Genomic DNA, 25679 nt, shown 5'->3' with positions numbered 1-25679 from the left:
GTCTGAGGCAGAAGTTCCTTGGATATTAATGGGAGCCGCTTTCCTAAACAGAGTAGCTGCCACTTTCATTTTTAATCCCAAAGGTAAGTAAATTAGTAGCCAGTGGCCTGTTTAATCAAAATCATATAAAACTATAAAGAAAAAAATAAGCTGTATGGTTCATCAGTACAGTGCTGAATAGGGGAGTGCAATTCATAAGTCGCAGCAGAGAAGTAAAGCTGCAGTGTGCCTAGTCATAGAGGACCTCTCACTGTTGTCAATTGTTAAAGGAGTTAAATAAGTCTCACTGTTTTTCAGTTGAGACATGGATGCTTAGTGACTTGCTCAGGATCACATGGCAAGTCAGTGGCAGGATAGGGAATAGAACCCACAGTACTTGACTTTCAGTTCGACACTTTAGCCACAGGACCCTGCTGACTCCGATCAAACATCCTGGTCAGCAGTGTCCACCATGAACCTGTTGGAGATTCTCATAAGAGCCCAGGTGCATGAAAACTGAGTAGCTGAAAGCAGTATTCACCTTTTAGTAGCTGATGCAAAGAACTGGCTTTTGTGAAATAAACAAATGTGCTCGAATACACCCAGTGTAGATAGTGGCTCACCTTCTTAAAGGATGGGTGAGACCTAAGATCTCTAACAATAAAAGCTTAATGGAACCAGGATGTGTGATTCCTAGAAAATTAACGAGATACTTTGTCGATTTTATTCCAGACTTCATTTGTCAGGATATGTAGTGTCCAGTGACAAGCTAAAAGAATTTTTTGACAAATTAACTATGCCACAGGTGACAGATCAGGAAAATGTTAATTTAACAGCCCCTCTGTGCCTACCAGATTTATTGAAGGCTATTAAGGAAACTCCAAATGGTAAGGCCCCTGGCCCTGAATGGATTTTTCCATTGAATTTTATACAAAATCTATTAATATGTTTGATGCTACCTTTTTGAATGTGGGTGATCATGCTTTATTTCTTGGGTCACCTAAGCCTTTATAGCTATAATCCACTTCTCTAGTTGGGAGCAAAATCCATGCTCACAGTATTGACTGTAATCTGGGTCTGAACAATTCCTCCTGAACGCTAGTGAGCCTCTTTAAACATCCGCAAGATACTGATAATTTGTGATTGCTCCAGCTAACTCCGGTGTGGCCAGATGGGGACTAAGAATCGCAGTCCAAAAGTTATCCCTCTCTGTTCAGCCCCATCACGTGGTCCTGTTCTTTGTGTTGCATGAGAAGTGAATTGAGCCTGATAGGGCTCTTGCATGAGTAGTACGTTGCAAGGCCTGTCTATGCACATGAATCTATTCACCCATGTAGAAGCATTCCCAGGCATGTGCCATATCCTTCTGCAGAATGAAGGAGCACTGGTGCTATGCATGTTCATCCAATACAGTGTCCTGTTCTGACATTGGCTAATACCTGATGCCCCAGAGGGAGGGGCCAGTATCTGTATGCCCTTGAGTTAGTGATTGGTGTGTGCCCTAACACCGGGAGTGATCATAGCCTCTTTAAGCTTTCATTTGAAAACATCCCATTTCTAGCCTTGTAGTTGTAAGGTAATCTCTAATCATGAACCTCCCTCTTTGTAAGGCCCTGAATACCCGGGGAAACTTTTCAGACGTTTTCCACCATTGCTAATAGTGGTTCAGCTCCATCATCATTAACAGAATTGGGAACCCTACTATATACAAGACGCCTCTCTTTGGAGCCCCATGTCCTCTGCCTGGTCATTGTTTGTGATCAGGCATTTGTGGACCTCAGTAGTGGATGGTGCTGGACAAAATATATTATGGGGCATATTGAGAGAGAGACTGAGGATAAGTCCGCAGGGGCTGGTTAGGAAGGCTTGAGTACCCAGCCTAGAGAGAGCTGGAGAGGAGGAAAAGATGGAAAGAGACTGAGCAAAGCAGGAAGAGTTACCTGTGAGGTGCAACGGGGAAGAAGAGCCTGCAATGGCAGTAAGAAAGGGAAAGGGCTAATGCAGGCCTGGGAGATGGCATAATTTGAAGTTGTATTGAACGGGATGTTCATTGACAGCTTTATCAGCACAATAGAACACAATCAGCAGCACATGGCTGACATCCTGGGGCCAAAGAGGCAAAGGGGGTGAGGATTTCGCTCCCCAGGCGTCTTACGCTTTTCAATTGCAGCAGACCTAGCAGGGCAGATATCTTGCATCCTGGCAAGCTGCATATAAGGTAAGTGATCAGGCTCCCCATGGCCTGTTGAAATGTCTGCTGATAGGATTAAGAGCTGAGAACGAAGCAGGAATAATGTGTGTCCCTTTTTTTGCTTTTTAATTAAAGAACTACTACCTGCTGTGCTTCAGCGTGTCACCTGTGGGCTCTGTAGCTGGGAAGGAACTGAGGGGGCTCGGCGCGCACAGCACGGGGGAGGGAAGGTGCGTATGTTGGGTCCAATGGGCTTGCTGTTGAAGATCTAACTCCAGTTGCAAAGATGCTGCCACCCCTGCAGTGGAGCCCTAGTGGGGACACATTTCAAAGAACTTCAGTGACTGCACAGTTGGGGTAGGCATACCGTGGGGGTACACAGAGGTCTTCTGGGGGCACCGCAGCTCAGTTATTTCCCTAGTTTTGCAACCGGCTACATAAAAAGCACAAGCACAATCACTGCCATCGAAAATTTCATACAGACTCTGACCTGTTTATACAGCTCGATACCGAAATGCAAGCACAATATTTATGTTCCAATCCATTTATGTTTTTAATTATATGGTAAAAATGTGAGAGTCAGCAATTCTCAGTAACCGTTCACTGTCACACTTTTATTTTGATGTCTGACTTTGTAAGTAAGGAGTTTAGTGAGATGAAAATTGAGGGTACACAAGACAAACTGGACTTCTGAAAGTCTGGAGAGGTGGAAAGTGCTTATTAGGGGGCTGGGCAGAAGACATGACAGTTTGTGTCTTGGACAGCAAAACGTGTGGTGCAGAAGTCTGTAGGTCTGGGAGGGGACACAGGAGTGTTGGTGTGCATTACCACTCAATGCTTTTAATACCTTCACTGGTTGTCTCTGTCTCGGAGTGAACTTTTAAAAAATTATACTTAATTAAAAACCATTGCTTGAATGTGTCTGTTTCCTCCACATTGGCTGCCCATCCCAGTGCTCCTAGCAGAGAGCCAGTAGTTATCAGGACAAACCTATAGTCCTGTTCATATTAGACTCTTGAATCTAGCCATGTTCTTTCTTTTCAACAGATGTGTCCAGTGTCTTCAATACCTTGAGTAGGTGGGGAAGGAGATAGCTATACTTAAATTATTCAACTTCATTGTGCTGGAGTTTTTACCATACTTCCACGCTGTTCTTCCATCAATGTAAAAGTTACTTTTTTATATTTTTAAGTTATTCTCTTACTTCTGTAACTTAAAATGTTATTGCAGCTTCCAATGATTTTATAACAAGAGTAAGTTTTATACTCCAAGCATAGGTGTCCAACACTGAATCCTCTTAGTCCATTACTTGAAGCCAGAATTCCTAATGATTAATTTAATGGTGGTTTCTCCTTTTGGTATAAAGCAAGGATATTGGCCTCATATCAGTTAATTTGTGGGGGGAAATGTGAAGTCTTGTTGCTGCTTAAAAGATTATTAGCTTAAAAATAGTCCTATAAGCTATAGATTAAACATTTTTCTTCTAACACAAACTTTTTATAGATCTTCGTTGCTATAATCTTTGTTTTAATTAAGTCTTAATCTCCCTGGTGCCAGATAGATTTTTAATACAATAAAATGCAGTGATACCAGTTAATCCTTTTTGGTTTTCTCCAAATAGTTTTAAATGGTAAGAAATGGGCTTGGTTATATGTTGGTTTTGGTCTTCCCTTGACATATAAGAACCATCTTTTGTTTATTCTTAACCAACATTTAACCTCCATGTCTGTTTTACAATCCTGCTTCCTGCTAAACATGAAGAGGTGGTTATATTGTCCATCTGACTTAGTTACAGCCATCACATATGTTTCCTGGAGTTAGAAAAATGTTGTCGTGTCTGTTATTACTCTGTGTAAACTTCTTGCTCGGAAGCAATGCTTCTGAAACGTTTGCATCTATAAGATTCATGCATGTTGATTTATATTCTGTAAGTATGTGCTGACATGGCCGGCCTGACTTCTAGACATGATGCCTGTCCCCCCTTTGGCTTTCACATTGAAACAGAACAATCTCCACATCCTTTTCTTTTTTATATTGGTCCCTGCGGGTTTACTCCTTGGGTCTTCATGCACCAGAATGGCAACCCTTGGACTCCCTTCTAGAGTCCCAAGAGTGGTCACATCTAGTCAGAGAAGCTGGGGGTGAAGAAGAGAGGAAATGAGGCCATGTCAGCTGGAGGAAGGCCGTGGAGCATTTAAAAACCAAGAAGAATTTTGAACGGTGTCCTGAAATGAGTGAATGCCAAGTGTAAGAGGATCCAGGTGATGTTTTTGGGCTTCTTTGTACCCTTGAGAGAATAGGCAACAGCCTGCTGCCTGCGCCAGAGTTTGGGCACATGACACGTTCTCTGGATAATTCTCTGAAAACATCCACTCCATGTGCAGCAGCAGTGAAAAATGCAAATCGAATGTTAGGAGTCATTAAAAATGGGATAGAGAATAAGACGGAAAATATCTTATTGCCTCTATCTAAAATCATGGGATGTCCACATCTTTACTACTGCATAGAGATGTGCTCACCTCATCTCATAAATAGATATCTTAGCATTCAGAAAAGTTCAGAAAAGTGCAACAAAAATGATAGGGGTTTGGAATGGGTCCCATATGAAGAGAGATTAAAAATACTTGAACTTTTCAGCTTGGAAAAGAGGAGACTTGGGGGGGGGGGGCGATATGATCGAGGTCTATAAAATCATGACTGGTGTAGGATTTAAAACAAACAAAAGGAAGTTTTTCTTCACTAAGCTCACAGTCCACCTGTGGAACTCCTTGCCAGAGGATGCGGTGAAGGCTAACACTTAAACAGGGTTCAAAAAGGAGCTAGATAGATTCATGGAGGTTAGGTCCATCACTGGCTATTCTTCTTCGAGTGATGTCCCCGTGGGTGCTCCACTACAGGTGTCGGGCTCGTCCCGGCGCCGCAAACCGGAAAATTCTTAGTAGCAGTAGCCCCCTCCGGAGGACCGCGCGTGCGCAGAGTGTCCCGCGGCGTTCGCGCCTTTTCTGCGTCGCGCGGTCCGACCCACCAGTTCCTCCTAACTGTCCACGGCCGCAGACGGATTTGGAACACGCTCCTCTCCTGAGGAGAAATCGTATAGTTAAAAATTAGACATATGTTCTGTTGTTTTTCCCCAGTTAGCCCCTTCCTAACGTAGTATTAGTCAGTTATATATCGTTCATTAGTTAGAGTAGTTAATTGTTTAAAAAAAAAAACAAAACTGTTATTTCATTCCCCCGTTATAATTACGGGGGTACACTCCAACAACTAGTCATGCCCGGTTCTCCCGGGTTTAAGAAATGTGCCTCATGCGGAGAGGCTATGCCCGTGTCTGATGGCCACTCCCGCTGCATTCGCTGCCTAGGGGAGGGCCACATTCCTCAGAAATGTGGCCACTGTGCCAAGCTAACGGTGCGCACAAGGCGTGATAGAGAAATGCGCCTTAAAATGCTGCTCTTCAATAAGACAGGATACTGGGCTGGATGGACCTTTGGTCTGACCCAGCACGGCCGTTCTTATGTTCACATGGCATGCCATTGTGAAGGGAGATGCTATAGTTGATGTAGAAGGGGTGCCATACACAGTATGGCACCCAGCAGTTTGTGATAAGTGAATCTTGCAGGAGCAGAGGACAGAAGCAAATGTTTAGAGTCAAGGATGATGCTAAAGATTGTGGGAAGTTGGTTTGGGAACACAGATACTCCCTCTTTATTGTGGGTCTCATGGTGAAAATGTTGAATGTTTCCATAAATGGTTTCATTTTTCATAGAAAGTCATGAGGTCACTGCTCTTGTGAACTAACCTTTCACATTTGTGTGTGATAACAAAATGTATCGTTTCATTGAACAGCATAAAAGAACTGAAATTATTTAACCCTTCATACTCATTCCATGAAGTTGCAGTAGAACATTTTAGTTCTAGCTACTGTAAGGGACGTACTCACCCATACTTGGGTCAGACCAAGGGTCCATCCGGCCCAGTGTCCTGTGTGCTGACCATGGCCAATGCCGGGTGCCCCAGAGAGTGAACAGAAAGGATAGTTGATCAAATGATCCAGCCCCCGTCATCCAGTCACAGCTTTTGGCAGTTACAAGTTTAGGGACACCTTGGGGTTGAGTCCTTGACCGTCTTGTCTAATAGCCATTGACGGGCCTATCCTCCGGGAACATACCTAGTTCTTTTTTGAACCCTTTGATACTTTTGGCTTCCATAATGCCCCATGGCAGATTGACTGTGCGTTATGGGAAGAAACACAAAATGTTTGTTTTAAATCTGATGTCTACTAATTTCATTGAATAACCCTGGTTCTTGTGTCATGTACAGGGTAAATAACACTTTCTTAGTCTTTCTCCCCCATCCAACCTCTTTCCTATTCCCCCTAAGATGAACGTCCTAGTCTTTCTAATCTCACCTCTTATAGAAGCTGTTCCCTGTCCCTATCCCTTTTGTTGCCCTTCTCTATACTTATTCCAATTCTAATACATATTTTTTGAGATTGGGTGACCAGAACTGCACATTGTATTCATCGTGTGGGCAAATTAGGAATTTACATAGTGGTATTAGGTTATTTTCTTTTTTATTACTATTATCTATTACCTTTCTAATGGTTCCTAACACGTTCTTAGCTCTTTTGCCTGCTGCTGCACATTGAGCAGATGTTTTCAGAAAACAGTTCACAGTGACTCCAGATATTTCTTGTGGGGTAATTTTAGACCCCATCGTTTGGTATGCATAGTGGAGACGCTTTTCCATTGTGCATTACTTTGCATTTATCTGCCATTTTGTTGCTCAGTCACCCAGTTTTGTGATGCCCCTTTGTAAATCTTTCCACTCAGTTTTGTAGTTTTATTATCTGCAGACATTGCTACCTTATTGTTCATCCCATCTTCCAGAACATTTAGTAATGTATTGAACAATACTGGTTCCAGTTCAGTTCCTTGGAGGACACCATTTACCCCTCTCCACTGTGAAAATTGACCATTTATTACTACCCTTTGTTTCTTATTTTGTAACCAGTTATTAACCCCTACGAAGACCTTCCCTCTTATTCCTTGGCTGCCTACTTAGCTTAAGAGCCTTTGGCGAGGGACCTTGCCTCTAAAGTTCAAATACATTATCTCCATCACCTGGGCTTCATGTTTGTTTGCCCCTCTTGAAGAATTCAGGTAAATGGATGAGGCATCACTTCCCTTACAAAAGCCACGCTGACTCTTCCTCAGCGTATTGTGTTCATTGTGTGTTTGATAATCCCATTCTTTACCGTAGTTTCAACCAGTTTGTGTACACAAGCATCTAACTTATACGAGCTTTTCTCTGTCTCTGTTTTATGGTGTCACTTATCAATTTTAGTAAAATGTTTTTTCAACAGGGTCATGTTGGTACAACTGCAACCAAAAAAATTGATGTCTACCTCCCGCTGCACACAAGCCAAGACAAACTGCTGCCAATGACAGTTGTGACAATAGCCAATGCCAAGGTGCATGATCTGATTGGACTAATATGCTGGCAATACACGAGCGAAGGACGGGAACCCAAACTAAAGTACTGTTCCTTTTTTTTTTCTTTTTTAATACTGTGTGATCTCTGGTTTTCTCCTCTGTAGCCGGTTTTGCATAAGGAAATCGATTTCCATGTCATGATTTTTATAAATAAGTCTTACAGGAACCACCTATTCATTTGTCAATATAAGAGATACATGCACATCTATATCTATTGCTCTTTCAGATAAACTGCTGGGTACTGTACAATGATAAACATATCAGTCCAGGGATTTGTAAATGAATCATAATTTCAAAACTCTCTGTGATATTAAGATCAATCACCCCCACTGTCGGTGTCATTGAAAGGTGTTTTATTTTTACATCTGACCTGTGTTTTGAACCACTTCTTAATGACCAAGAATCAAGCAGCAAATAAAATCTAGATTGTTGATGATGGTGGCATGAGCTACTCAGTATCTGAATATCTTTTCCTGCTCCCTGCTTGACCCAGCTAGTTGATTAGTGACAAGGTAACCTAGCTAAAACAGGCTTCTGAGTGTCTTGGAATGCCATGGTAGCATCCTGTCTGAGGAATAATATGCTACCATATCGTCGGGTACTAAATTACTCTGCATACATATGCAAAAGAGCTCAGCATTAGGGTTGAGCATGTCATCTGAACTTTGATATTTCCTGACTTTTGAGTGTGTCACTCTACAGATGTGATGTCCTTTTAGTGTTCTCATTAGTATTGAATAGACACCTGATACCAATGTGTGTGTGAAATATTTTTCAGTGTTTATAAAGAATGGACAACTATGGGGCTAAATGCATTTAAGATCTAAGGCACCCTCACTGCCCCCATCCTTCTGTGCAGGTGTTTAAAGTCCCCACTCAAATGAGGAGGAACATTGTGACAAAAATGCAAAAGTTGTCATAAAAATTCACTTTTATTTGAAACACTGAATAATGTTTTATTCTTTGATTGAGAAACCATTATATTGTGCATGAGTCCCTGTCAGCTGCTGCTGAAACTTGGCCTGAGTCGCCAGTGCAAGAACAGACCAACACATACTGTTGTCCTTTGAAGTTGTAAAGAATGTTGGTCTCTCGCTGGATTTTTCAGTGTTTGCAATAATCCTTGCACATCTCTTTGCTTGGCGTAGGGGGCAGGAAGGGAAGGCGAGGCTGGCATAAAAACTGAGAGGATGAAAAACATTGTGTGGTGTCTTAGAGAATTTTTTGTTTGCAACAGTAATATTTTAGTGGTAGGTCACACAAATTCGGTGAAATAGGTGCTTCCTGTCCTTTTAATCTGGACATCTTTTATTTTAGAATGACACTGTAAAGTCTGGAAAAATACTTGCCTAATATTTGCTACACGACAAAGGATGAAACAATCATGTAATATAAAAGAGCCTCCTCTGGTAGAAAAGTAGAATGACAGAGTAGAGTAAATGGTTTTGCTAATGACTCAAATTTCCATGTCTGTTCCTTGGTACTGGCATAGTTCTTGGAAATTTGCCCCTGCTACCATTTTTCAGGAATGGGTTTTTATTCATGAGTCCTCTGTGTATTTGTGCAGAGGTAGGCTGAGAACTCTGTGGGCATTCCTCCAATACTAGCAGAATTGGCAGGACAAGTCAGAGAGAGGTTATTCAGATTTACATGCAAATGCATTTATTTCAGATCCCTAAGTTTGCAGATGATACCAAGCTGGGAGGGGTTGCGACTAATCTGCAGGATAGGGTCATAATTCAAAATGACCTAGACAAATTGGAAAAGTGGTCTGAGGTAAACAGTGTGAAGTTGAATAAAGACAAATGCAAAGTGCTCCACTTAGGAAGGAACAATCAGTTTCATACATCCAGAATGGGAAGTGACTGTCTGGGAAGGAGTACGGCAGAAAGGGATCTAGGGGTTGTAGTGGACCACAAGTTGAATATGAGTCAGCAGTGTGATGCCATTGCAAAGAAAGCAAACATGATTCTGGGATGCATTAACAGGTGTGTTGTGAGCAAGACACGAGAAGTCATTCTTCTGCTCTACTCTGTGCTGGTTAGGCCTCAATTGGAGTATTGTGTTCAGATCTGGGCACCACATTTCAAGAAAGATGTGGAGAAATTGGAGAGGGTCCAGAGAAGAGCAATGAGAATGATTAAAGGTCTAGAGAACATGACCTATCAAGGAAGGCTGAAGGAATTAGGTTTGTTTAGTTTGGAAAAGAGAAGATTGAGGGGGGACATAGACTCATAGACTTTAAGGTCAGAAGGGACCATTATGATCATCTAGTCTGACCCCCTGCACAGTGTAGGCCACAAAATCTCACCCACCCCTCCTAGAATAATCCTCTCACCTATATCTCAGATATTGAAGCCTTCAAATACTTCGAAGACCCCAAGATGCAGAGAACCCTCCAGCTGTGATCTGTACCCCATGCTACAGAGGAAGGCGAAAAACCTCCAGGGCCTCTGCCAATCTACCTGATAGCAGTTTTCAGATATCTAAAAGGGTGTCATAAGGAGGAGGGAGAAAACTTGTTCATCTTGGCCTCTGGGGATAGAACAAGAAGCAATGGACTTAAACTGCAGTAAGGGAAGTTTAGGTTGGACATTAGGAAAAAGTTCCTAACTGTCAGGGTGGTCAAACACTGGAATAAATTGCCCAGGGAGGTTGTGGAATCTCCATCTGTGGAGATATTTAAGAGTAGGTTAGATAAATGTCTATCAAGGATGGTCTAGACAGCATTTGGTCTTGTCATCGAGTCCCATCTCCTGCCCTCATGGCCTCTCTAGGTCCCTTCCAGTCCTAGTTTTCTATGATTATTAGCTGCCGTCTTTATTGTAGAGAGAGAGCAGCATAGAGAGGTGGATCTTCTCCCAGACTGAGTTTCATGGAGGTTGTTCCTCCCAATTCTTTTGAATGAACAGATGTGGTATTCCGGTCAGTGATGTATTGTTCTGACACAGGTGAAGAAATGTAGAAATAATTGCAGACACTGCTGTTCCGCTCATCAGTAGTAATCACCATTTGATCACTGTTTGATTAAGAAGGTGATTCTTGTTGTTAGTGTATTTTAAATGTGTGAGATGCAACCGATATCAAAGTCTCGGACATGTGTACTTTTTAAGAACACATAATACATCATATTGACCAATGTCAATAAGTGTAGTATCCCATAAAACAAAATTCCAGTGTCCTCGAAAAAAAGTGTGTGTCCTGGAAGTCAGTTAGCTTCTCCTCTCTTGGACCAATGAGAAGAGGTGAATTTCAGTGTCTCTCTTGGGGGTGATTGCTGTCTAGGAATGACCTTGGCCAGGGATGCTGTCAAATGCCACCAGATCCTGCTCCAGGGAGAAGAGCTAGTGGAAAGGCAGGGTGCATTGGAACCCACTTGCTGTGTAACAGCTGAGAACCCAGACTCTGGGATTCTCAGGAAGGGTAGAGTCTCAAAATTGCAATATCATTTCTTAGCATTTTTTCTTCGTTCTCTGTTTCTTTGATTCATTTTGTCAGAGCAGCTCAAGGTGTGCCCATAGGGAAGGGTCAATTTAACTGCTTTACAGAATAATCTCTAAATAAGGCAATGTGTATGACTAAAGTTTGGTAGCTCATCATCATCATCACTCATGTTATCCTAGCACTTATGAGCTCTCGTCAGGGACCACAACCCCATTTTGCCAAGTGCACGGAACAGGGGAAAAAAACCCCACAGAAGGTTCCTGCCCTTGTGAGCTTACAATGTAAAACAAGAGGCAGCCAGCGATTACAGCCCAGTGAGGAAACAATGGTATAGTATTTGTCAGCATTGGATATTCTCCCTTTCATTTTTGCTCTGAAACTAGTCATTTGACAGTTACAAGGGAGAGAATGAGGATCAATCGGAAGAAAGCACTAAAAGTTGTGTGGCTAATGCCAGTTTGTAATCTGGTATAAAAATACAGAAAATGGATGTGCTTGCTAATCAAACGAGCAGAACAATGAGAGCGTGCCGACCAATTCATTGTGAAAGTACAGCCCCACCTTCAGGAGAAGGCTATCTCACTGCCAATTTCTTTATCCTAAAATGTAGACCTAATAATCCACAATAAGTGAGCTGCTGTTGACAGCTCTGAGGATGTGCGCTATCCGGTTTGGCCTTCCATTTTGTAATTTTGTCTCTGCTCAGTGTCTCTTGATATGCAAGAGCCTTGACAGTTTTAGCAACCCTGTCCCTGGCCTCTTATATGTAAACTTCAGAATCAGAACCCACTGGACTGTTCTGCTGCTAACCACTGAAGGATGTGCTCTGCTGAGTCGGCCTTCAAAAAGGCATGTGGAAATAAAAACAGAGCGCAACAAACTTCAGTACTGCCGATTTATTTTAGATTTTTTTAAAAACCCTACAATTGGGTGCTCCTGCGGCTAAGCTCTTCATTCGGTCTACAATAAACTCTGATTTTCAGGACCTTCAGCATTTAACTGAGATTTGGGGTTTAATCTTATCTCAGTGTACATGGATTTACTAGTTAAATGCGTAAAATTTGTATGTATTAGATTTTTTTCCCCATAAGTTGCACACGGCAGTGTACTTAATAAATACGATATGCAGCTTCCCTAGTAATTGTTAGAACCTGCTCTATTTTATGCTAATATCTTGTGTGAATACCAGCTCATCGGGAACAGAGCAATGGCTTGTGGACAAACGTGGTATAGTAGACTAAATTTTTCCGCAGCTTAATATGTGTGTGATAAAGTATTTGCTCCAAGTAACCTCCAGCTCTGTAATTTGTCATTAATGTTTTGCTTGTCCTTTCTCTCTGGCAATAATAGAGATTGCCTGTTTTTAAACAAACGCAAATGCGTACAGCTAACGGAATTCTGATTTAGCTTATAAAAATAAGATGATTTCAGAGTTGTGCTGAACCTATATTATTCCTCAGAAATCTTTGTTTGCTCTTTGAGGAACCTGAAGCATAGTCAGTTTATGGCACGTGAAGGGCACCATGTTTGTGCAGCCAAGGAGGATACCTCTGGATTGAGGGCCATGTTTCAGCATTGATTGTTGTGTTGGGCACACCTACCACACTGAGCGCAGTGCTCTGACACATGCCTTCATCTCCCCCTAGCTTTAATGAGAATTATGCACATGTGGCAAGTACAAACCAGGCAATTAAATGGTATTTATACCTCAGGCCATCCATCAGGCGAGTTGTGCCAAACGACTAGGTTCCTGCCACAGCAGGGCTAGCAGTCCAAGGGCAGACACAGGAATGGCCCGGAAGAGTGCAGTACAAAGACGAGAGCCAGACGGGCCTTCACACTGAAATGGGCCATGCAATGAGGGACAGATTTTTTTTTATTAGCTTTATGCAAAGCAGGAAAGTGACTGTGCAGAGCTCACACTTCATTGTGTTGAAAGAAATCCAGACTGAAATGCATCTTTCCTGTCTAGATTTCTAACTGCTGTTGCCACTCTTACCTTTGATCAGCTTTCATAAAGTTTACTGCTTGTTCTTGAAGAAATTTAAAATTAGTTCTACAATGCAGAATCTGTTCTTCATAACAGTTCAGAGGCTTACAAACATTTCTTTTACAACATTGCAGAATGTACACAATTTACAGTGATAAACATTGCTGGATGACTTCCTTGTTAGCCCTCCATTTAGCAAATTTACAGTTTACATTAATATTAATGTGTCATTATTGCCTATTTTATATCATAAATATCATAGACATGACAATATAAATATAGATCACCTGGAGTAAGCACTCTCAATAAGCACAGTTGCAACCTAAGGTTTGTGAATTAATTGCGAAAATTGCAAATCAGGTAGTCAGCGAAATAATTCATTGTCACATCCAATCAATAAACTTTGTAAATCAACTCATTTAATTCAAAAAATGATCTATATAGATCAAGCGACCAATTAAACAATTAGCATACACTTTGCAATTAATTAATTTAAGCATCAATCATGCAATTAAAACTCCAAATTTAAACTGCAGAGTTTAGAAACATACTGCCATGTGAACACTGAGGCCATACTTCATGACTCTAGAACAAGACTGAACCCTGGCAGACTTTCTGTAACAACAGCTACAAATTTAGAGTTGAATAATACGAGCGTTGGTGTTTAAATTTTAATATGAAAAATGTGATAAAGAGCCAATATTGTTATGTCTTTTATCTCTGTAAAGCTAGATCTCTGTGATTTTAGCCTGTGGAAATAAAACCGATTTAGCTCTCTCCTCTCCTTCCACCCCCCAGCATGTGTCTGAGAACTACTGTTCTCTTTTTCAAGCATTAATGTATAATAATTTTTATTATTTTCATTATTTGGACTGTGTAGGACTTAAGTCTTTTGTGTACTTTTCTCCACAATAATAATTGCTTCAATGGAACACAACTTCTTGACTTTTCATGTAGATATTCCCTTAACATATTTTTGTTGCACTGTTTACATGTGTCCATACTGCACCATTTGAACATTTTTTTGTATTAATTTTTTCTCTGTTACTAGATCTAAAACAGAAAAACGTAGACATTACTCATTCAGATTTCATTCTAAAAAGTCCTAATAAAATATGTTTTCACAGATGGAAGAAATATTACTGACACTTTTTCAAGTCACATAACTTGTACAGAACTGGGAATATTTTAATTGCCGATCTCTCATTTTGCATACAAATCAGTTAATGTGAAGCTGTTCTGCCTTATTTGGATGTTTTCTTTTTACTGCTTTATCACATGATTATGCTAACTAAATGGCTTGAGGCTTGAACCTGTGTATAAATATTGTAAATCAGTGATATTTAGAGTGCCTTGATTTTGACACCACAGAGGTCTTCTGGTTTGTTCTAAACAGCCTTTAGCAACTGACACTAGACCATAGAATAAGGCTGGGTCGTAGCTTCCCCTCTGAAATACACTTGCTCTTTATTTGTTTCAGTGACAATGTCAATGCCTACTGTCTCCATATTGCTGAGGACGATGGTGAGGTTGACACGGACTTTCCACCCTTGGATTCCAACGAGCCTATTCACAAATTTGGCTTTAGCACTCTGGCACTGGTTGAAAAGTACTCTTCTCCAGGCCTGGCAGCAAAACAGTCCCTCTTTGTTCGAATGTGAGTATTGACACCAGCTTTCTAAACTGTCTTAACCTCTGAGCATGGAGTTTAGCAAACGCTTGTTTTTCTTGTCCTCTCTGCTCTTAAGTATTTGAACTTTGCAAAACTCAGGTTTCAGGTGTATTTCGGAATCTTCGTTAGTAGAATACACAATCCTGTATAGATCGTGCAAAAAGGAAATGCGGCTCAGGCCTTCAATTTTACCTTTTTCTCAAAATGGCTAAAATCCAAAAGACAGTCTCTTTCTGGTTCTTACAGTGCATATTAAAATAAGCCACTCAATATGATTCACATAGGGTGTGTTGGGCACTTTTGTGCTTCTACTACTAATACATATTTGGGTGATTTTTCACACTTTTGAGTTCACACCATTCAATTCGGTTTGTACACACCACTCCTTTGTGAAAAATAATTGTTTATAACTGAAATATAATGTGTTTTGAATTGCAAATTAAATAATACACTCTCCTGCACCAGTAGTTATAAGAGAACCAAACTTATAGGTTGGTTGTAGGTACTTCAACCTCAGCCTAGTACCTTAAATGATACAGTTATTTCCCGCTCTGTCATGCATAGAGTTTTTACTTACTGCAGAAAGAAATAATTTAATACTGTTTAGCACTGTGCATGGTAGCCGCTGTATGTTTAGTGCCAAATGCAGGTCAGTCATTGCAGCATCAAGTTAGTATCACAAGTCACATGTAAACAAAACAAACATTTTGTTTGCAGAAGTTTGTGTGCTTCAAAAAGAAACTGATAATAGATTTTTTTCCTTAATATTGGAAATGCTTCATTCAGTAAAATGTTGCCTTTGGGCCCATAGTCACAGCCAAAGAGGTGTTTCTAGTTGTGTTCTCCCGAATGCAGATAAGATGTATTACGTGTTTGCTTACTTTTTGGTGTGATGTCAGCTGTGCGCATTGTTCCTTGCTGACAGGTAGGATCCCTACCCCAAAGAGCATTCTCAGAAATCCCATGCAGTAAGCCAATATTGACTCCGCCAGTGGAACCCACTTCCCTAATTTTGCCTAGACTGTTTAGTTAGGCTGCATGCAGCTGTCATGTTCACGGGGAGGCAGCTCAGTTTGCCATCTCTGGTACTTTGCTGTTGGGAGACGTCTCCCCGAGCCTCATAGTCAAATCCTGTTAACATGTGTGCGCAATCACTGCAGCAGTGGTTGGCTGATTTCTTGTAGGCATCATGGCTGAGTTCTGGGAGGGATTTGAAAGGGAAAAGCTTCATAGCCCCACTGAGTAGTTCAGGGCTGTATCCATGAAGAGAATGAACAAGATCCTGTAGGAAAGAAAGCAAGTTTGAAGAATAAAATGATGGGGTAGCTCTCCATTCGAGAGCCAGGGGCAGGGTCTTTCTCACCTGTGAGGCAGAGTCTCCAGCTCTCGCGTAAAATATTCCGTGTGCTACAGCCATCCACTAGAGGCTAAGCATTCTGCCGAGTCCACAGAAGGAAGAGGATTCTTTGACATGGCTCATTTGTGTGTCTTGGGGCAGTGCAAAACAACAAATAATCCAAAACCAAAATAGGCTTTGGAATAAGAGGTGAATGATTTGCTTCGTTTCTTTTGCTTCAGCTTTCACGCACTTGCATAGAGTGCAGGAGTACATCTGAAAAGATAGGCTCCTCTTAAATACATGGCTTGATTTTCAGACAACATCCTTTTAAAGAGCATATCCTAATTTTCTTTCCCAGAACATGCTTTAAACAGAAATTATGCACTTTTCCCTTTTCTGTGCTGCTTTTCAGAAGGGCTAAACACGTTCAGACCATTCCTCCCTTCCACTTTGTGGGTGCACACACGCACTATTGCTGCTGCTGGCTGAACGCTCTCGTGCAAGTGGTGAGGTAGGGCATATTTGTGAGCTCTGTTGATGCAGTTGTATGGAAGAGGTATCACTAGTTCACAGGAAGTGCAGCTGGCTATTTTATAGAACAGTGATACTCACTATTTGCAAAGGGGTGTCAAATGCCTAATGACTTAACAGGAAAAACCGTACCACATCGTTTTCCTCTAATGCTGGGGGTATCACTGGTTACAAAAGTAGATGCAGACTTCAGATTCACATGTGACTTTTGAAGTTAACGATGTCGCTCTGAACAAGTACGCTCTTACGTGAACTGTCACAAATCTCAGCTGTAACATGTGCACTGCTCTGTTTCTTTTGGAGGCCCCCGAGCAGGCTGTAAAAACACCCAGCCCATCTGTGCCACAACAACATTTTTTCTCCATCTAAAAGCCAGAGCCAGCATTAGTGGGTAGCAAGTGGGGCAACTGCTTGTGGCCCATGCCACAAGGGCCCTCACAAAGCTATAATGCTCAGGCGGGAGCCCCTGGTGGTGGGGCTTAGGGTTGTGGGCTTCAGTCTTCTTCCCTGGGCCCCAGCAAATCAACTGCTGGCCCTGGTTGGCAGGCCCCTGAAATCAGCATGTGGCCCTACGGGGGCCCGGGAACCCTGACTGAAAGCCACTGTACAAGAGCACAGTGAAAGAAAAGCCAGAACTGACCAGGGAATGAATAATTGGACTGTTCGCTTGAGTCTTCGAGAAGCAACTGTGTGATTTCTTTTCATTCTATTATAATTGCAACAATCTTCATGGTCCAGATTGTCACTGTCCATAGAAATGGAACATATGCAGTCTGCATAATTTGGAATTCGTAAATCTCACTTGATTTCTTTTTTGGCAATGGTTACTGTCTGGAGAGAGGAACAGTTTTGTCTGTTTAAAATGACAGAAATAAGCAAATAAGAAGTAAAAGATGGAAGTCCCTCGTTGCCTGCTTTTAGATTTAAAAGGTCAGAGATCTTAAATATGTGCATTTGCACACTGTAATGTCTGTCTCTTGAAATGGAGCCAGAACAAGCTTTGTACCTACAGAAATATAGCACCGGTTTTGAAATGTGAAGTTCATTCCATTTGCTGATGACTTTAAATTTGAATAAAGAACTGAAGTCCTGTTTAAACAACGTCAGATTTGAAACTGCTTGTTTAATAAGCACATAACCTATACGAATGGGTGAGATCATCTTCCGGTAAAACCCACCCAAAGGTCCAATGGAGGCAGACACTCTCCTGGGGGAGCCCTTCATGGAATTCCTCCTCATGTCAGAGCCATTTTAAACCCAGGTGAGTTAGATCAATGGCTCAATACATTTCAAGTAATTTAAATCACTTGATTTTTTTTTAATAATTTCAATCATGCTGAATTTTTGTAAAACTAATATGAAAGTATGTACTCTTGGAACTTTAGATTAAAATTTATAATTAAATTATTGTTTTTAAATGCTACTTCTGACAGTGTATATTAATTTAACTTTACAAAACACTGACAATTAAAATCTGGATCCCCTGCCAATACTTTAGCAGGAATGTAACTTCACTTCTTCAGGACTACTCATGTACTGAAGTATTTGCAGGATCAAGGGGTAAAATTTTATTGTTAAAATATTTTATCTTAGCAGCGAAGACATCCTCATCCCAAAATAAAATTGTTTTGGTGTTATCAGTGAAATGTTACTTAAGTTTTCAGCACATGAACAAAGTAATGAGAAGTCTCTTAAACCCACCAAACCAAATTTTCCAAATTAGACACCTATAGATAGGCCCCTAAACCCACATTTCAGTGCCTGAGGATGGGGTTTTAAAAGTACCTCTGTGATTTAAGACCATGTAGCCCACTGATTGAGAACTGCAAAATCTAAGGATGGAGCAGAGCCAAGCCAAATGGTTTCCAGTGCCGGATTGAAGTTCAGTTTATTAAGGGGGCTGTTAACTTATCAGCTCTGTTTGAGGTGGCTCTTGCAGTGGGGGTGTTATGGAAGGCACTAGACTCGTCGCTTGCAGCACAGAGGTGCATTTTAAATGTGAAACTTTAGTAGATGAATTAATTTCTCGGTAGAATTTCAGATTTTACTAACAATTTGGACATTAAAGGAACAAATACAAACTTCGGCTAGCCACAGAAGTGTGTAAAACGGGGAGAAGGTAAATAACTAGCAACATTGTACATTTACAAAAAATCAAATTTTGTATTTTTTTGGTTTGATTTTTTTTATTTTATTTATTCCCGCCCCCCAGCTCCCTAATCTCTTTAATGGGGATGGGCCGTAGACCTATTGGGCATTAGGCCTGCCCCCAAACATTGAGCATTGGGACCTGCCCCAAGTGGCAGGGTTTCCACAGTGGCTCTGCTAGGACGCATTCTCCATGGCTGCCCTAGAGACCTCCCATCTCCTCTTTCCGCAAAGCCCTGCCCCTAGCAGGCTCTACAGGAATGGCCGCATGTTGGAGGCCAGTGAGCACGGACACTTGCTCATCCAGGCCACTTGCTGTGTGGCTTTTGGATCCCACAGCACCTGGGCCAGGAGAAAGTGCTGGCAGGCAACTGACTCTTGCCCCCATGCTGCTGCAGGAGGAAGAGGGGAAAATCAAAGTAGATAGGTTGAGGTCAGCGCTTCGAGCTGGAGATCCAGTCAGGTCCCATGGCAGTAAATACTTTACTGCTTGCTCAGGGAGACTAGCCATAGTCAAGTGAATAGTTTTCTCTGGCTATTAGGTAGACCAGTTAAGCAAGGTGGACCAGCAGCTCCAAATTGTAGATGGCGTAATGACAAGCCCACTCAAAGCGGTTCCCTTTAGGGAATACTCTGATACATCCTGACACTGGGTCTTCGCTGAGCAAGAAAACTGGAACTGTAGCTATGACCAGGTTCCTTTGGATTAATTTTTCAAAAACGGCCTGTGCCCTCTAGAAATCTGTACCCACTGCCTTGGTTTGGAACCAGCCAATAACTAAACCACCGTTCTAATGTCAGTGACACCCATTACAAATACTCCTGATTGTGAAATGGAGAGGCCTAAAGACTGGGGGAGTTCCCAAGTTCGTATGACTGGCGAGTAGCTATGAAAGAGACGTCTTTTTAAGAAATCAAACCATCCTTACTTGGTCAATTCTTCCATGTTACCAGAACCTTCCCATTAACTGTGAGTTTCTCTTGGTGGCTTAAGACGGGTGGGCAAGCGTTTTGGCCCGAGAGCCACATAGGGTATGGAAATGGTATGGAAGGCCATAAATGCGCAGTCAGTGGAGTTGGAGGGGGTGAGGGTTCTGCCCGGGGCTGTGGGCTATGAAGTGGGGCTATAAATGAGGAGTTCAGGGTGTGGGAGTGAGCTTCAGGCTGGGGCAGGGGTTGGAGTGTGGGGGCAGGGTGGGACAGGAGAAGTCACTGAGTAGGGTGTAGGCTCTGGGGTGGGACTGGAGATGAGTTTTGGGGTACAGGAGCAGGTTCTGGGCTGGGGCGAGGGGTTTGGAGGACAGGAGGGGACTCAAGAGTGGGACAGGGAGTTGGAAGTGCGGGGGAAAGTGCAGGCTCCAGGCTGCACTTAACTCCTCAGGGAGCTCCCAGAAGCAGCAACATGTTCCCTTTCTGGCTGGCTCCTACACACCAATACTGCCCCTGCCCACCTCCCTGCAAGCACCACCCTTGCAGCTCCCATTGGCCACAGTTCCCAGCCAGTGGGAGCTCTGGGGGCGGTGCTTAGGGCGGAGGCAGCGCACAGTCTTCTGGTGGCCCTTACACATAGGAGTTGGAGGGGGGACATGTTGCTGCCTCCAGGAGCCACGCAGAGAAGGGCAAGCTCCAAACCCTGCACTCCCCAGAAGCTTGCGGGCCAGATTAAAACAGCGGATGGACCACTTGCAGCCAGCAGGCAGCAGTTTGCCCATTCCTGCCTTAGGAACTTGGCTTACACGGGTAGCTAATTTTTATAGAGACTGGGACTTCTGGACTAACAGGAAATAAACAAAACTAGTAATTTCTATCTGTCATTGCTAGCAACTTTCCCAATAAGCAAATGTCTGCGTGGTGTTCAGTTGAACAAGGATTTGGGTTGACAAATTACCCAAGAGAAATCTCATTTAAGATGGAAAAGATTATCAAAATGTTATAACCATCATTGAGCTATATTTCTGTAAGCAAAAAGTGCAAAGCTTTTTATTATAGGTAATACTGGGCGGGGGGGGGGGGGGGAGGGTTGGGGGGAGGTGTAATGATTTGTGAAATTACTTACAAATCGGCTACCCTTCTGAAGCTTTTCAACTATTGTCAAAGATTGAAGATTAAAATTAGAATTATTTTGTGCTTTCTCAGATCTAAAATTCTGATCTTTTCATTTGTTGCATGTCTTCTGTCTAGATATATGTAGTGTTTCTTATTTTTTAAAGGGATTTAATTTAGATTCTGCATCTTTCCTTTTCTGTTCTGTTAGTTCATATAATTGTATTTTTTCTTTTGTCTCTCTCTCTTCACATTAAAGTATTCTCAGTTGCTGCCATGTCAGACTACTGACTTACCATGTTTATTAAAACTGTATCGCTTACTGGTTAAAAAAAATGTGATGCATCTAAGAAGCTTCATGATGAAACGTGGCGTTTGATTTCAAGATCTTGCCCATGTGGTATGTTGAGAACATTCTCCAATGGTATGCATTTCACTGAGCCGACAGTTATGGGACCTTGCCAGGGACCCCATTTCAGCAGAACATATCTGAGCAGAAACAGTTTGCAGAACTTCATACACTTAAACTCTTTGCCAAGGCAAATGCTTAGCCACTTGAGTTTGTTATAAGTACCCAGTGGCAGTGGTTGGAAGTAGCCCACGGTTTGTTTTATGTCCTTAGCTGAATGTAAACGTCTTTGTGGTTGTACAGAGTAGTAAATAATTGAGTTTGATTAGGGAGAGGGGCCTCATTACGCCCCCACCTGTGCCCAGCTGGTAGGGGAGGGTCGAAATGAAGCCATTAGCTGTCTCTCTTACTGGCATCTCGAAGAGCTCAAATACATCTGTGTCTTATTTTCTTTTCTGGCACAATCAGTCGAGCAAGCTAAGCAGGCATGACCGAATTTGGCAAGTTCCAAGGACTCTGGCAAAGTTACACAAGGAGAAGTGGCTTCTAACTGCCCATTAGTCTAGCAAGTTATGTTTTTGGAAAGTGTTATGGAAAGGAATCCTTTGTCTGATGTCAAACACTGCATTCTCAAACAATCAGCCTTGATGTCGATTAGACTGTGTCAGGTGGAGTCAAACAAAGCTCTGCATTCATCTGAATGTGAACTTGTGTTTGCCGATGAAGTAATACCTGAAAGACTCACTGCCAGTGAGCCAAAGTTATTTAAAGTAATTCTGATACTACCCATTAGGCTTTGGTCTTCCTGAAAATGTTATTGTCGCAGCTTGACACACTGTGACTAATGGCATTGTTCAGGAGTGGGAGACTCTACTGCCATTTGGCTCCTAAATGGAATTTGGCACACAAGGCCTCTAGCCTGGAGCACGCTTTATTTTCCTGTGTTGTTTAAATTGCTTTGATCGTTATGGATTTATGTTTTCAGAGTTGCACTAGCTCCATACCTGGGAGAGTCAGATTGGAAACAGTCAAAGCGTAGGAAGGCTTCAGTGTGGTGCCCTTACAAATGCAATTCTGAGGCTAAGCATCGTTCCCCAATAGACCTATCCTCAGTTTTCATGGCCATGCGCATTAGCTACAAAGTGTATTTTATCACACATGTAAAGTGCAAATGTATAAAGGCTAATGTAAAGTGTCATAATATGGCAATCAGCCCCAAAAGCACATACAAGTCACAGGAGACTTACTTTAGACCCACAAAAGTGAGGCATTTTAGAGGCAGAGCTAAATGTAGGTGAACAGAGTCGTTATGATTCACATTATAGTGCACTTTATCTAAGCAACTGCCCATCCTCAGTTAAGAACAGTGCATCAACTGGGATTTTTAGCATCAACTTTGATTTCATGCTCTTCCCCTGGAAAACATTGAGTCATCTCCAGTCATTTCAACCTTAAGTGCTATAGATTCCACCTCAGAATAGAACAAAAGTTGTTTCTACATGAGAGAGATAAAGTAGATGGAAAAGTTTACCCTTAATGTTGAGGACAGAAGGCTTTCCTCCTTTCCTCGCTGTTACTTTATGTACCTGAACTGAGCCCAAGGGTAAGATAATATATAAATCCCCCGCCTCTTCCCCCAAAAATCAACAGTGCAAGCTTTGAAGCTTTTGCCTTTCTTCTTGTTTCCATTTTCCTCGCCTGAACCTTGCCACCCTGGCTTCCGCGCTCAGGCTGTAAAGGAAGATGGAAAGCCAAGTTACCTCGGAATGATCACTATCATTAACATTCACGGGGGGTTCACTTATCATTCCTGACTGCACAGACATGGCAGCCGTTATGAAACGTCCACAGGTGTAGCACGATGATACATATTGCATTGTGCCACAATGGATTTATGTATTCTGTAACAAAAGAAAAGTGTAATGAAAAAATACAGAAGGTAATCCTTTATTCCTCCACTGCACAATTTATCAGTAATGCCTGTGGATGATAAGTGCCAGGGATTTCCTTTGCTTGATTTAACCTTGTCACCTGGGTATGATTTCGTAAAACGACAGAAAAATACAGTCTACGGAATTTCTTTGGCTCTGTGGTTGCTAAAGGTACTTTTAATTGATAGAATAGTCTCTCTTTGCCTGCCCCATGTTTTCTAGCAGCTTAAAGATAATTTCCTTGGTTTAAAATAATGGTATCATGCAATAGTGAGTTAGGTTAAAATGTATGTCATTGGAACACCTGCTTAAACAAATGCTGGATAAGGTACAGCTATTAACGAGGACACTTGATGTACGGTACCAATATCGGAAACGACTGAGAACCTGGCAGTAGCCCGTGAAATGCATTTCCGATCACAGTAGCACCTCTTCTGCTCAGGTGGAAGAGAGTGGCAAAGTGTGCTGGCCAGCAAGCGTGGCTGTGGGGATGAGTCCCCGTATCACCAGCCAGGTGGAAGGGGCAGTGCTTTTCCACAGCCTGAGAGTGACAGTGGAAAGGGATCATGCTTCTCTTCCACTGGTGCATGGGAATCGTGGCGTGACACACTGGCCTCGCCCCAAGTTGGCGGCAGAGATCTGTGGTTTCACTGCCTACGATCATGGGCCATTGAGGTTTTACTGTATATTGTCAGAGAAGAGCAATGGTCTTTTATTTCACTAAAACAAAGCAAGAAAATACTAGTAAGTCTGAGCTGCGAGTGGCATTTCAATCATCTTTGGCATTATTCCATAGCAAATATCCAAAAGTTTACAAATGTGGGGTGCGCTTTACATTTCATGGCTCTTGCCAAGGTCTCACTCACTGAATAGCTCACTAAATATAGTAAAACAGAGAGGGCTCTCTTCTTTTGCTTTGATCAGTAAAATAAACTTTTAAAGATTGTTCTGGGATGGGATCCAGCTTTTGAGGCAAAGAATGGCTGTGGTTCTGCCATGATTTAGTAAGAGAATGTTCAGTAAAATTACTTTGACAGTTCTCAGGCCAGCTGCTCGAAAGGAAAGACTTGACCAAGTTAAACTGGACTGAAACACTAGCAGGATCAACAACAGATTTTACTTTTTAACAGCTGAAGTGACAAGAATTAAAAGTCTGTTTTCCATTTTAGGGAGAACCAGAGAGATCTTAGAACTAGCAAACTCAAATCAGGGCATCAGTGTTTAGTTGCCGTTGCTTATTTCACTCCCAGCAGGCAGCTTGATTTCTTCTTCACTTAGATTGAAGACTTTAGTTTGCTTATGAGAACACATTTAAAAAAAAATTTAAGTCCACAAGACTGGTCATGTCCCTGACCTTTTTTTTAACTTTTATTTTGAACTCGTTTTTCCCCATTTTTTTTAATGTTTTGATTTGCTTAGAGGTTCTTTCTGTACTATGGAATGTTGTATGACGTATCTGAACAACAGACCCCTCATGCAGGACAGAATTTTCACCTCTCCATTGGAGTGTTCATCAGCCTTATTGCTTTAAAATGCTCTACAGCCTCCTTTTGCAGCATATCGCTAGCACACGCCAGATAATTTAGAAATGTAAAAGGAGTTTCCGTTCCTAGAATTGTAGTGTTTTGGCACATACTCCAGCTTTTAACCAGAAAAACCACAAAGCTTTCCTCAGTAGATAAATCCAAACGAGAGAGAACTGTGAGGAACTTGTGGGAGGGGTCTAACAAAGCTAGGCAAACGGGCTGCACAATGTTGTGTGGATAACTGTAGTGTGCATTGAAAGGAATAGCTTGAATTAGTCACGTGCATTGCAGGGTTTTAAATTTAGTGAAAACCTCTGCTCGGTATGTGGCAGCAACCAAAAAGCAAGCAAAATGTTAGGCTGTTTTAAGGCTGAAAATTCTATGATGGTACAGAATTCTGGTATGATGGTACAGAATTCTCCCTCATTTTGCCTGCTGTATTCAATTCTGCTCACTCCATACAGCACCAATAGAAGAGGAACAAACTTTAAGAGGCACTGAAAAAAGGGTAGATTGAAAAGATTAAGACTGTTCAGAGAGGATAGTTATATACAATAAGGAATGGTATAGAGAAGGTAAATGTAACACTCCTGTTTACACTGTCCCCCTCCCTTTGTTCTTTTGTTATGAAATGAAATGGGCAGGTAACGAATTTAAAGCTGATTAAAAGGACATAGTTTTACATAACACAATTTTGAAACTGGCTGCCACAGGGCTTCACTTAGGTCAAGAGCCTCTTAGAATTCCACAGAGACTTAGACATTTTACGTGGCTAATGAGAAGATTCTCAGAAGCAGGTTTTTAATGTAGTCTGATGTACAGTGGATATGAACCCACATGCTCCAGTGCATAAGCCATCCCAGTAACTGCCTGGATTTAAAAAGAACTTCCCCTACATTGGTAGGTTATTCCATACTTATCCACTGTAGGGTTTCTTGCGCCTCATCTGCAGCCTCTGGTACTGGCCACTGTCAGAGAGGGGCTACTGGGCTACTGTGCTGATCTAATCAGATATGTTAATTTCTGTGTAATGAGGTATTT

General features: G+C 41.9%; 1 protein-coding gene across 12 annotated transcripts in view; it reads left to right on the top strand.

Annotated features, from left to right (window-relative positions):
• Positions 1 to 25679, top strand: part of MAPKAP1 (MAPK associated protein 1) — a 171207-nt gene that overhangs the window by 77525 nt on the left and 68003 nt on the right. For all 12 annotated transcript variants that reach the window (XM_075905711.1, XM_075905714.1, XM_075905710.1 and 9 more), the window contains 2 exons: positions 7536 to 7708; positions 14580 to 14756. In XM_075905711.1, coding sequence (XP_075761826.1) covers positions 7536 to 7708; positions 14580 to 14756 — 350 coding nt within the window. The remainder of the gene's footprint in view (positions 1 to 7535; positions 7709 to 14579; positions 14757 to 25679) is intronic.

Source organism: Pelodiscus sinensis, chromosome 22 (assembly GCF_049634645.1).
Source record: "Pelodiscus sinensis isolate JC-2024 chromosome 22, ASM4963464v1, whole genome shotgun sequence".
Taxonomy (NCBI): Eukaryota; Metazoa; Chordata; order Testudines; family Trionychidae; genus Pelodiscus; species Pelodiscus sinensis.
The sequence above is the reverse complement of the archived record's forward strand: the minus strand, read 5'-3'. Positions and strand labels throughout refer to the sequence as shown.